The 14,010-nt window shown below is 43.9% G+C and overlaps 1 protein-coding gene across 1 annotated transcript in view; it reads left to right on the top strand.

The window, feature by feature from the left end:
- Positions 1 to 14,010, top strand: part of LOC139414968 (PEX5-related protein-like) — a 199,280-nt gene that overhangs the window by 169,255 nt on the left and 16,015 nt on the right. Inside the window, exon 12 of the mRNA XM_071162650.1 lies at positions 5,534 to 5,752. Within this exon, the coding sequence (XP_071018751.1) occupies positions 5,534 to 5,752 (219 nt within the window). The remainder of the gene's footprint in view (positions 1 to 5,533; positions 5,753 to 14,010) is intronic.

A 14,010-nucleotide genomic window follows, 5' to 3' on the forward strand; every position in this document is an offset into this window, starting at 1 on the left:
ACTCGTCGAGGCCTGGTGACAGATGGAGTATACCTCACGAGGCGAAGGCTCCATCTGCTGGATGTGCCAGGTCTCGACGGGCTCTCCAACCAGTTTTTAAACAAGCTAACAGACGACGATGACATCGAAACATACCTCTGTACGTTTGAACGGACAGCGCTATGGGAAGGATGGCCAAGGCTGAAGTAGACAAGTCTTCTGGCTCCGTTCCTCTCTGAGAATGCCCAAAAGGCGTATTGGGACCTGAACGACGAACAGGCGGCTAACTACGACGGACTCAAACGGGAGATACTCAGCCGCTACGGGTAAAGCCTGGCCCATCGGGCTCAACTGTTCAACGACTGGAGGTTCGTACCCGATGAATCCCCCTGAGCCCAGATTAGCGACCTACTGTGCATCACCAGGATATGGCTCCTAAACGACGTACCCATCTTCGACAAAGTGGTCCTGGATCGCTTCTTACGGGCGCTACCCCACGACATGAAGAGGGCAGCGAGTCTATGCGCACCCCAGACCTTCCTCCTGGGAGCAGTGGAGATGCATCAGAACACTCAGGGAGTCGGCGACCCGTTCGAGGGGATTTAAAGACAGCTCCACCGCTGTGTACCCCGAACCGACAGTCGGCAGGGTCAAAGGACCGCAAGCTCGGAAGGAGACGGCTGGGGAAGGGCCGACCCGTCAACGACGACCCCAGGTAGATGGGGACCAAAGGAGATGTTTTGAGTGTGCCGCCCGGGGGCACATTGCCTGGAATTGCCCGGCTCGAGAGGATTCGATGACATCAGCAAGCCCCGGAGGCGAGGTGGGTCACGCCGTGAACTATGCCACCTCCTGTTGGATGCACCACGAATCAACTGCACCCATGGTCCCAGAGAAGATTGACGGACACGACACGGAAGCTCTATTAGACTCCGGAAGTATGGTTACGCTCGTAACCACGAGCCTGCTGAACTGGGAGACCGAACGTGGTAGTGAGATGTCCATTTCCTGTGTTCACGGTGACACAAAAAACGGTATCCAACTGTATGGACCAACATCGTGATGCCACAAGGGAGCTGCCAGATGATGGTGGGTGCAGTACCAGAGTTGCCAGTACCTCTCTTAGTGGGACGGGATTGTCCTCTGTTTGTCCGCTGTATGGGGGCACGAGCTGAAGAAAAAGATACGAGCCGGCCGAAAAAGAGAACGGGGATGACCCATCGCCTGTGCAGCCCGGAAGCAACCGGTTGACCAACCTGTATCTACGGGTCCGGAGTTGAAGGGGCATTGGAACCTGACCCCCCTGGGGGACTATTGGAGGAGGAGCCCAGCCTCCCCCTCCTCGATTGCAAGGGGCCAGTCTAGACCCCTGCTGGGGACCAACTGAGGTGGACAATTCGGGACGGCCCAGTGGGAGGTACCGAACTTGAAAGCCGCTGCATCCCAAGTGATAGCAGTGGATGGACAGCTACTTCCGGGGGTGAGTGACTGGCGATACCCCCAGTTCCAAATCAAGAATAACCTTTTGTATCAGGTGTCATGCCAACAGGGGGAACTTCGAGAGGTATTGTTGCTGCCCCGACGGTACATGGGAACCATTCTTCAGCTGGCCCACACCCACCTGTTGGGGCACAACTGGGAATGGAGAAGACCCGGGAACGGATCGCCACCCGGTTCCACTACCTCGGGATGAGGAGGGCCGTGGAAGACTACTGTTGCAGCTGCCCGGACGCTCAAACGCTCAAACAAAATGCTGCGGAAGGTCATCGAGCAGAACGGGAATAACTGGGACCAGCTACTACCCCACCTAATGTTCTCAATCCGAGAAGTACCCCAGTCCTCCACTGGGTTTTCCTCTTTCAAACTCCTCTACGGGAGGAGGCCACGCGGCCTACTGGACCTCGCCAAGGAGGTGTGGGAAGGCCAACCAACCCCTTTACACAGTGTGGTAGAGCACGTAGAGACGATGAGGGAGCGGATGACAGCCATATGGCCAGTCATGAGGGAACATATGGAGAAGGCCCAACCCGACCAGGTCTACAATCGGGGAGCCCAGCCCCAGAGAATTCCAGGTGGGAGACAGGGTGTTGGTCTTAATCCCCACGGCCGAAAGTAAGTTCCTGGCAACATGGCACAAGGTGATACAAGGTGATAGAGAAGCTGGGACAACTCAATGTGGACTCCACAGGTGGAGTTCCTGTGGTATTTGATCGGACGGAGGAACGTCAAGCCCCAGGAGAGGATGGTTCACGCGGTACGTGACTGGCCCGTTCCATGCACCAAGACACAGGTCAAGTCCTTCCTGGGACTGGCAGGATACTATAGCCGATTTATCCCCAACTTTGCGGCTATAGCGTCCCCCCTCACCGATCTAACCAGGGCCCGCCCCCCGAAAACAGTGAAATGGACGGACGAGACAGAAGCGGCGTTCAGCTGTCTGAAGGAAGCGCTGTGCTCCCATCCGATTCTCGTAACGCCCGATTTCCAGGTGCCGATGGTGGTCCAGACGGATGCATGTGATACGGGACTAGGGGCTTTTCTGTCCCAGACACACGATGGGGAGGAGCACCCCATCATGTACATCAGCCGAAAGCTGATACCTAGAGAAAAAAAGTACTCTATTGTTGAGAAAGAATGTCTAGCGGTGAAGTGGGCACTAGACATTCGCAAGTATTACCACTTCACCCTGGTCACGGACCATTCTCCCCTAGTCTGGATGGCCAGGGGAAAGGACACAAACGATCGGGTCACCAGGTGGTTATTTTCCCTTCAACGCTTCTCTTTTTCTGTGATGGATAGATCATAGACACACAGTTACATTGACACTGCCACACAAAACCCAAACACATTCACATACACTTTTTTACACTAATCACTTGCTGCTGCTAGTCTGTTCTTTATTTTACTCGTATTATTATCTATCCTGAGGCCTAGTCACTTTACCCTACCTTCATGTACATACTGTATCTACCTCAAATACCTTATTATTATCTATCCTGATGCCTAGTCACTTTACCCTGCCTTCATGTACATATCTACCTCAAATACCTTATTATTATCTATCCTGATACCTAGTCACTTTACCCTGCCTTCATGTACATATCTACCTCAAATACCTTGTACCTCTGCACATTGAACTGGTACTGGTACTTCCTGTATATAGCTCCACAGTGATCTGGTACTGGTACTTCCTGTATATAGCTCCACAGTGATCTGGTACTGGTACTTCCTGTATATAGCTCCACAGTGATCTGGTACTGGTACTTCCTGTATATAGCTCCACAGTGATCTGGTACTGGTACTTCCTGTATATAGCTCCACAGTGATCTGGTACTGGTACTTCCTGTATATAGCTCCACAGTGGTTTGGTACTGGTACTTCCTGTATATAGCTCCACAGTGATCTGGTACTGGTACTTCCTGTATATAGCTCCACAGTGATGTGGTACTGGTACTTCCTGTATATAGCTCCACAGTGATCTGGTACTGGTACTTCCTGTATATAGCTCCACAGTGATCTGGTACTGGTACTTCCTGTATATAGCTCCACAGTGATCTGGTACTGGTACTTCCTGTATATAGCTCCACAGTGATCTGGTACTGGTACTTCCTGTATATAGCTCCACAGTGATCTGGTACTGGTACTTCCTGTATATAGCTCCACAGTGATCTGGTACTGGTACTTCCTGTATATAGCTCCACAGTGATCTGGTACTGGTACTTCCTGTATATAGCTCCACAGTGATCTGGTACTGGTACTTCCTGTATATAGCTCCATTCTTGTGTATTTTATTTTATTCCTTGTGTTACTATTTTATTTGTATTATTATTTTAAACTCTACATCGTTGGAAAAGGCTCATAAGCATTTCACGATAAAGTCTACACCAGTTGTATTTGGAGCATGTGACAAATACAATTAGATGTTATTTGACAAAGAGATTTTACAATTGCATTACCTCATTTTTATACCCCAGTGAAACAGGAAGCAATGGAAGGCCACAATACAGTTCCTTAAAATTAGATTAATTTTAAAAAGTGGAATGTTAATGCAGATTTAATTTAGTTAATTTTTATTTCTAAGAATATTCAGGGGTGGCAACAATTTTATACATATTTAAAGATATATATATATATATATATATATATATATATATATATATATATATATATATATATATATATATATATATATTACTTGTTAAACAAAATCTTTCTAACCTACAATAGAACTGTTGATTTACTAAAAGTAAATCAACAGTTTTTGAGTTAATTAATTATTGGTGTTAAAACCAATGGTTTAAAACGTAAGCTTTTAAATGATCTTCTCAGCTGTACTGCAGCGCCAGCTGTGCCATCAGAGTCCTGGGTTCGCACCCAGGCTCTGTCGTAACCGGCCGCGACCGGGAGGTCCGTGGGGCGACAAGGACACCCCTACCGACCAAGCCCTCCCTAACCCGGGCCTAGCGTCGCCCGGGTTAGGGAGGGCTTGGTCGGTAGGGGTGTCCTTGTCTCATCGCGCACCAGCGACTCCTGTGGCGGGCTGGGCGCAGTGTACGCTAGCCAAGGTGGCCAGGTGCACGGTGTTTCCTCCGGCGCATTGGTGCGGCTGGCTTCCGGGTTGGATGTGCGCTGTGTTAAAGAAGCAGCGGCTTGGTTGGTTGTGTATCGGAGGACGCATGACTTTCAACCTTCGTCTCTCCCGAGCCCGTACGGGAGTTGTAGCGATGAGACAAGATAGTAGCTACTACAACAATTGGATACTACGAAATTGGGGAGAAAAAGGGGTAAAATTCAAAAAAAATAAATAAATAAATAAAAAATAAAAAAATGATCTTCTCAGAATGACTGTAATCCCCTGAAATCCAGCACTTTGCTATTATTAATGCTACACTGCTTCTATTTTCCATTATGTGTTTTAGCTGACAGTTAATGCAGGCCCATTGTTGATGTGTATTCCTGTCTGGATTAGAGAACTCTGAGGAAAACATATAACGGCAACAACAACAAAAATAGTTGCAGATTTTTATCTTAAAACGATGAACGGAGCGTTTGCACAGCATACCTATCGTATACAAACTTTATATAGCAGCCAGTGACCCATGGCACAGTAGCAAGTCTGACAGAAATGATTTGGTTTTCCCGTCATTACAAGCTTTTAAGGAAGTTGAAGCATTGACTGTCAGTCTGTCACACATCTCAGTGAAACATTATCTTGATGAAAGCTAAATCTGTTTTTGGCTCATCCCTGAGTGCTCTCTAATCCTTAGTGTTTGTCCAACATAGTGCTATTTTCCTCTGATGCAACAGCGACACTACGGTTAACTTTAAATGTGAACAGTAGCAACAGCAATTTCAAGTCTACGCACCAAAGTAACTCCTACGAACAAATGCTTTTGAAGGCAATATATCTGGGGTGAGTGGTCATTGCCACCTGACCCCAGGCATCATTAGGTGCCTCCTGATGTTCCCTGTTCCAATTAGTGTCTGTCAAACCCTTTGAAGTACTAATTACCACCCTTAACCCACCCTTGGCCTCCTCTCTCTGTATCTCCAGGTGTCTCGAGCTCCACCCCAATAACCTCCAAGCCCTCATGGCCCTGGCGGTGAGCCTGACCAACACGGGCATGAGGCAGGATGCATGCGAGGCGTTGCTGCGCTGGCTCCGTCACAACTCCAAGTACAAGCACCTGCTGAAGGGCAAGAGCCACCTGGCGGGCTCCCCGGGCTCCCAACGTAGGATGTCTCGTGTCTCAACTGTGGGCAGATATGAGAGGTAGACTATAAGGACTGGATAGGACTAGCATAGATCCCATAGGTGTAAGGACGGGATAGGACTAGCATAGATCCCATAGGTGTACGGACTGGATAGGACTAGCATAGATCCCATAGGTGTACGGACTGGATAGGACTAGCATAGATCCCATAGGTGTAAGTAAGTGCATTCTCATTTGTAGGACAACATTACAGGATGACTGTACAATGTGGAGAAAGAGAAGAGATACAGGCCAATCAGGAGTAGCATGACATCCTAGAGTAAGTGTCAGGCCCCTTCATTGGACAGCACTAAATCTGACACCATTACTTTTTTTTAAGCAAATGGCTGGCACGATCTCTCTGTCCTTTACAGTCTCTTAGGCTGAGCACCGTGACAATATTACACAATGGCTCATTGATGCATATTTTATGCTATGGTGTGCTTTATGTTGCACACTCAGTTATGATATCTTTAGCCGGGCCGTTTTAGAAACTCATTTGTTTCAGTGTAATGACTATTACCCCTGTCATCGATGAAAGGAAAAGTTATTTCAAGGTCTTTCATGCACAGCTGGTCTGGGTGTCATTTTATTGCCGATTTAAGCAAGCTTGCTCTCACGTATTCATCGTCAAACAACCGCAATTCAGGGGTTCTCCTTCCTTTTTACTTTAAAGGTAGTGCTTTTAGGTGTCACATGAGGAGAAAATAACTTTATCAGTTCATGAATTCTCCCCTTTATAGGAAAGGCATGCCTTTATCAAATATTTTACTCAACAGTGAGAGCTCTCTCTCTCTCAATTTCAATTTAAGGACCTTCATTGGCATGGGAAACATATGTTTACATTGCCAAAGCAAGTGAAATAGATCATAAACACAAGTTAACAATAAAAGATTAACAGTAAACATTACACTCACATTTTGTTTTACTATGTCTATATACAGTGTTGTTATGATGTGCAAATAGTTAAAAGTACAAAAGGGAAAATAAATAAGCATAAATATGGGTTGTATTTACAACGATGTTTGTTCTTCACTGGTTGCCCTTTTCTTGTGGCAACAGGTCACAAATCTTGCTGCTGTGATGGCACACTGTGGTATTTCACCCAATAGATATGGGAGTTTATCAAAATTGGATTTGTTTTCAAATTCTTTGTGGGTCTGTGTAATCTGAGGGAAATATGTGTCTCTAATATGGTCATACATTTGGCAGGAGGTTAGGAAGTGCAGCTCAGTTTCCACCTAATTTTGTCGGCAGTGTGCAGATAGCCTGTCTTCTCTTGAGAGCTCGGTCTGCCTTTGGCGGCCTTTCTCAATAGCAAGGCTATGCTTACTGAGTCTGTACATAGTCAAAGATTTCCTTAATTTTGGGTCAGTCAAAGTGGTCAGGTATTCTGCCACTGTGTACTCTCTGTTTAGGGCCAGACAGCATTCTCGTTTGCTCTGTTGGGTCTAATTGTGTTGCTGTCCTGGGGCTCTGTGGGGTCTGTTTGAGTTGGTGAACAGAGCCCCAGGACCAGCTTGCTTAGGGGACTCTTCTCCAGGTTGATTTCTCTGTAGGTGATGGCTTTGTTATGGAAGTTTTGGGAATTGCTTCCTTTTAGGTGGTTGTAGAATTTAACAACTCTTTTCTGGATTTTGATCATTAACTGGTATCGGCCCACTTCTGCTCTGCATGCATTATTTGGTGTTTTATGTTGTAAACAGAGGATAAATTTGCAGAATTCTGCATGCAGATTCTCAATTTGGTGTTTGTCCCATTTTGTGAATTATTGATTGGTGAGCGGATCCCAGACCCCACTACCATGAAGGGCAATGTGTTCTATAACTGATTCAATCATTTTTAGCCAGATCCTAATTGGTATGTCAAATTGTATGTTCCTTTTCGATGGCATAGAAGGCCCTTCTTGCCTTGTCTCTCAGCTCATTCACAGCTTTGTGTAAGTTACCTGTGGCGCTGATGTTTATGCCGAGGTATGTATAGTTGTTTGTGTGCTCTAGGGCAACGGTGTCTAGGTGGAATTTGTATTTGTGGTCCTGGCAACTGGACCTTTTTTGGAACACCATTATTTTTGTCTTAATGAAATTTACTGTCAGGACCCAGGTCTGACAGAATCTGTGCAGGAGATCTAGGTGCTGCTGTAGGCCCTCCTTGGTTGGGGACAGAAGCACCAGATAATCAACAAACAGTAGACATTTGACTTCATATTCTAGTAGGGTGAGGCCGGGTGCTGCAGACTGTTCGAGTGCCCTCGCCAATTCATTTATATATATATATATATGTTGAAGAGGGTGGGGCTTAAACTGCATCCCTGTCTCACCCCCGGCCCTGTGGGAAGATATGTTTGCCAATTTTAACCACACACTTGTTTTTTGTGTACATGGATTTTATAATGTCGTATGTTTTTCCCCCAACACCACATTCTATCAATTTGTATTGCAGGTCCTCACAAAGCATGAGAAGACTTTGTTTTGGTTTGTTTGCTTGTCAATTAGGGTATACAGGGTGAAAACGTGATCTGTTGTACAGTCATTTGGTAAAATGGCAATTTGACATTTGTTCAGTACATTGTTTTCACTGCGGAAATGTACAAGTCTTGTAAGGGGTGTGTAACTGGTGGCAGGGAAGTCAGACGCAGGAGAGCAGAACTAGGTAATAGCCGGAGCAGTTTAATTGCAAAACCAACGGCATAAAGAAATAACAAACATGGGTACAAAACCCGACTCGCACCAGTAAACATGTGCACAAGCACTTACAACAAACAATTACACACAAAGACATGGGGGGAACAGAGGGTTAAACACACAACAATTAATGAGGGAAATTAAAACCAGGTGTGTTGGAAAACAAGACAAAACAAGTGGAAAATGAAAAGTGGATTGACAATGGCTAGAAGACCGGTGACGCCGACCGGTGACGCTGACCGCCGCCCAAACAAAGAGAGGAACCGACTTCGGTAGAAGTCGTGACAAGTCTGCTGTTAATGATAATGCAGATGATTTTCCCAAGGTTGCTGTTGACGCATATCCCATAGTAGTTATTGTGATCAAATTTGTCTCTACTTTTGTGGAATGGGGTGAGCAGTCCTTGGTTCCAAATATTGGGGAATATGCCAGAGCTGAGGATGATGTTAAAGAGTTTAAGTATAGCCAATTGGAATTTGTGGTCTGTATATTTTATCATTTCATTTAAGATGCCATCAACCCCACAGCAATGGACATTAAACCGGTGGAAATCTGTCCTTTGGTCTTGAACATCATCGTCACTTCCTGTTGTAAGCGGAACGAGGAAGAGCTTGGTTTTGTTTGTTTGGAAAGTTTGTTGGAAAGTTTGTTGTTTAGAAGTATATTGGAAAGTTCTTGGTAGCTACCTAGCTTCTTATGTTGGATTCCGCGACACAGTTGGCATCAGTTGTTGGGACTGCTTGTATCTTCCCATTGATCCTGCCGACCAAGGACGGGTCTGAGGAGCTATTTGGCGTCACAGATAGCCTAGCTGCTAGCTAGCTGGACATCAAGCTAGCCTAGCTGCTAGCTAGCTGGACATCAAGCTAGCGAGGTGTTCTTGAATGCAGCCCGCAACGAAGTTAGTCATTGTGGCTGGAACCGCAGATTGTCCCGGGTTTGTGGCTGTCTATATCCCTGCTGTTTGTTGTTTTCAATTTTCCCCATGATCTGCCTTGTCTGGAACTGCGGGGAGTAACAGCCTAACCAACGTTGCTACCACGACTAAAGCTGGCGGGAGTACCGTTAAGAACAGTGCCAGTGGTGTCTCTCTATCACACGTGAAGGATCTTTTAAACAAACAAAAAGATACCTATAAGCAGTTGTTACAACAACAAGAAAATAGTTGAAAGTGTTTTGTCCAAATACTCGTGGATTCTACTAATAAAATAATGGACGACCTGACCAGAGAGGTCCAGGACCTGAAGAACAGTTTGCAGTTCTCCCAGGGTCAGCTCGATGAGTTGAAACAGGAGGACGGCAAGTTGACAGCAATCTATAAGTCATTGCGAGAGGACATCTGTTCTGTCTGTGATTCCATGATAGCAATGACAGATAAATCAGAATATGAGGGACAATCAAGGCGAAACAACATGATTGTGGACGGAATTGCAGAATCTCCACATGAGACCTGGATGGAGTATGAGGACAAAGTGAGGGAAATGACCTCTGAGAAATTTATGATGGACTACAGGAGGATTGAGGTGGAGCGTGCCCACAGGACTGGAAAACCCACCACCAGCCCAGGCCGATAGTGGTCAATTTCCCAAGGTTCAAGGACAAGGTAGCTGTTCTGGAAAGAGCCATGAACTTGAGAGGAACGTATATCTTCCTCAACGAGGACTATCCTGAAGCTGTGCGCCAGAAAGGAAAGAACTGATCCCAGCCATGAGAGCTGCCAGAGCGTGTGGGGAAATTGCGTACATCTGCTACGAAATGTCCACCCTCCCAGAAGCCTGAAAGGGATGAGAGAGCCAAGCCTATGGGTTCGTAGTCTCAACCCCTCAGCACACACACACACACACACACACACACACACACACACACACACACACACACACACACACACACACACACACACACACACACACACACACACACACACACACACACCAATTGATTAATGGACTGCTGATTGTATATTTTTTTATCTTGCTTTGTCTGCTCTTTTCAATATTATGTCTATCTCTGATAAGCTACCCAGGAAAGTGCTGGAAATAGCCCATATTAATACATGTAGCCTTAGAAATAAGGTTCATGAAATCAATAACTTGCTAACATCAGATAACATTCATATATTTGCAATTTCTGAGACTCACTTAGATCATTCATTTGATGATACATCAGTAGTAATACAAGGATATAATATTTATAGAAGAGACAGAAATGCTTATGGGGAAGGTGTTACTGTATATATTCAGAGCCATATCCCTGTAATGCTTAGAGAAGATCTTATGTCAAGTGTTATTGAAGTGTTGTGGTTGCAGGTTCACTTGGCACATCTAAAGCCTATTCTTTTGGGGTTTGCTGTAGGCCACCAAGTGCTAACAGTCAGTATCTAAATAATTTGTGTGAAATGCTTGATCGTGTATGTGATTTAAACAGAGAGGTCTACTTTCTTGGGGACCTGAATATTGACTGGTTTTCATCAAGCTGTCCGCTCAAGAGGAAGATTCTTACTGTAACCAGTGCCTGTAATCTGGTTCAGGTTATTAATCAACCTACCAGGGTGTTTACAAACACTACAGGAACAAGATCATCCACATGTATCGATCACATTTGTACTAATACTGTAACTTTGTTCTAAAGCTAAACTCAGCAAAAAAGGAAACGTCCCTTTTTCAGGACCCTGTCTTTCAAAGATAATGTACAAATCCAAGTAACTTTACAGATCTTCATCTTCAGGCACTGGTTACAGTAAGAACCTTCTTAGATGTGCCAAGTGAACCTGCAACCACAACACTTCAATAACACTTGACATAAAATCTTCTCTAAGCATTACAGGAATATGGCTCTGAATATATATACATACTGCTCGTTCTGTGCATGATTTCCTGCAAGACAGGGATGTCAGTGTTCCGACATGGCCAGCGAAGAGCCCGGATCTCAATCCCATTGAGAACGTCTGGGACCTGTTGGATCGGAGGGTGAGGGCTAGGGCCATTCCCTCCAGAAATGTCCGGGATCTTGCAGGTGCCTTGGTGGAAGAGTGGGGTAACATCTCACAGCAAGAACTGGCAAATCTGGTGCAGTCCATGATGAGGAGATGCACTGCAGAACTTAATGCAGCTGGTGGCCACACCAGATACTGACTGTTACTTTTGATTTTGACCCCCCTTTGTTCAGGGACACATTATTCCATTTCTGTTAGCCACATGTCTGTGAAACTTGTTCAGTTTATGTCTCAGTTGTTGAATCTTATGTTCATACAAATAGTTACACATGTTAAGTTTGCTGAAAATAAACGCAGTTGACAGTGAGAGGATATTTCTTTTTTGCTGAGTTTATATCCGTACCCATTGGATGCAGTGATCACAATATAGTGGCTAATCCAGTAAAGCCAAAGTGCCAAAAGCCGGGCCTAAAATAGTGTATAAGAGATCATACAAAAGATTTTGCTGTGACTCTTATGGGGATGATGTTAAAAATATTTGTTTGTCTGATGTGATTAATGAGGAGTATCCAGACGCTGCACTTGATGAATTTATGAAATTGCTTCTTCCATTTATTGATAAACATGCACCTGTTAAAACTACTTATGGCTGCAATCCCGTTAACGGGAGCGATATGACGACAAAGTGCAGGGCGCCAATTTCAAAACATCAAAAATCTCATAATTAAAATTTCTCAAACATACATGTATCTCATACTATTTTAAAGCTATTAAAGCTAATCTCGTTGTTAACCCCACCACAGTGTCCGATTTCAAATATGCTTTATAGCAAAAGCACGACAAACAATTATGTTAGGACACCACATAGCCACAGAAAAACACAACAGTTTTTCCAGCAAAAGATTTTCCAGCCAGTCACAAAAACCACACATAGAGATAAAATGAATCACTAACCTTTGATCATCTTCATCAGATGACACTCATAGGACTTCATGTTACACAATACATGTATGTTTTGTTTGATAAAGTTAATATTTATCAAAATATAAGTTTACATTGGCGTGTTACATTCACTAGTTCCAAAAACATCCAGTGATTTTGCATAGCCACATCATTCAACAGAAATACTCATCATAAATGTAGATGATAATACAAGTTATACACATGGAATTATAGATATACCTCTCCTTAATGCAACCGCTGTGTTAGATTTCAAAAAAACTTTACGGAAAAAGAAACCCATGCAATAATCTGAGACGGCTCTCAGAAGTAAAAATCCCAATAGCCGCAACGATGATGTCAACATAAACAAGAAATTACACGATAAACATTCCCTTACCTTTGATGATCTACATCAGAAAGCACTCCAGGAATCCCAGGTCCACAATAAATGTTTGTTTTGTTCGATTATATCCGTTATTTCTGTCCAAATACCTTCTTTTGTTAGCGCGTTTGGTATACATATCCAAACGCTCATTCTGGTCAGCGTTACATCGGACAAAAACAGAAATGGAAACACAAATTCAACTCCACCTTTCATCGAATCAGATGGCTTATTTATCACAAAACCAGTTGATGTTGCCAATTATTTTTATGATTATTTCATTGGCAAAGTGGGCAAACTTAGGCAGGAAATGCCCACGACAAACAGTGAGCAATTATATTCATGTATAAAAAAACTAATAATGAAAGAAAAGCAGTGCAAGTTTGAATTTTGTAAAGTTAGCATGGGAGAGGTGGAAAATTTGTGTTAACAATCAATAATGACAAACCTCCTGGCATTTACAACTTAGATGGAAAGCTACTGAGGATGGTAGCTGACTCTATAGCCACTCCTACTCTTTTCTATTTTTACCAATGACCTGCCACGGGCATTAAACAAAGCATGTGTGCCCATATACGCATCAGCATCCACAGCAAATGAAGTCACTTAAACCCTTAACAAAGAGTTGTAGTCTGTTTTGGAATGGGTGGCCAGTAATAAACTGGTCCTGAACATCTCTAAAACTAAGAGCATTGTATTTGGTACAAATCATTCATTAACCTCTCTAGGGTATGTGGGACGCTAGCGTCAGTGAGATTGCAGAGCGCCAAATTCAAATACAGAAATACTCATTATAAAAATTCAGAAAACAAAACATATTTTACATAGGTTTAAAGATTAACTTCTTGTGAATCCAACCACGGTGTCAGATTTTTAAAAATGCTTTACGGCGAAAGCATACCTTACTATTATTTGAGAACATAGCTCAGCAGACAAATCATTACAAACAGTAACCAGCCAAGTAGAAGAGTTACACATGTCAGAAATAGAGATAAAATTAATCCCTTACCTTTGATGATCTTCATATGGTTGCACTCAGAAGACATTCATTTACTCAATAAATGTTCCTTTTGCTCGATAAAGTCTCATTATATCCAAAAACCTCCGTTTTGTTCACACGTTTTCTCCAGTAATCCACAGGCTCAAACGCAGTCAAAACAGGCAGACAAAAAAATCAAAATTGTATCAGTAAAGTTCATAGAAACATGTCAAACAATGTTTATATTCAATCCTCAGGTTGTTTTTAGCCTAAATAATCGCTAATATTTCAACCGGACAATAACGTCGTCAATATAAAAAGTAAACAAGACAGGCACGCTCTCAGGATTATGCATGAAA

The sequence above is a fragment of the Oncorhynchus clarkii genome, chromosome 1 (genome assembly GCF_045791955.1).
Source record: "Oncorhynchus clarkii lewisi isolate Uvic-CL-2024 chromosome 1, UVic_Ocla_1.0, whole genome shotgun sequence".
NCBI classification, from domain to species: Eukaryota; Metazoa; Chordata; class Actinopteri; order Salmoniformes; family Salmonidae; genus Oncorhynchus; species Oncorhynchus clarkii.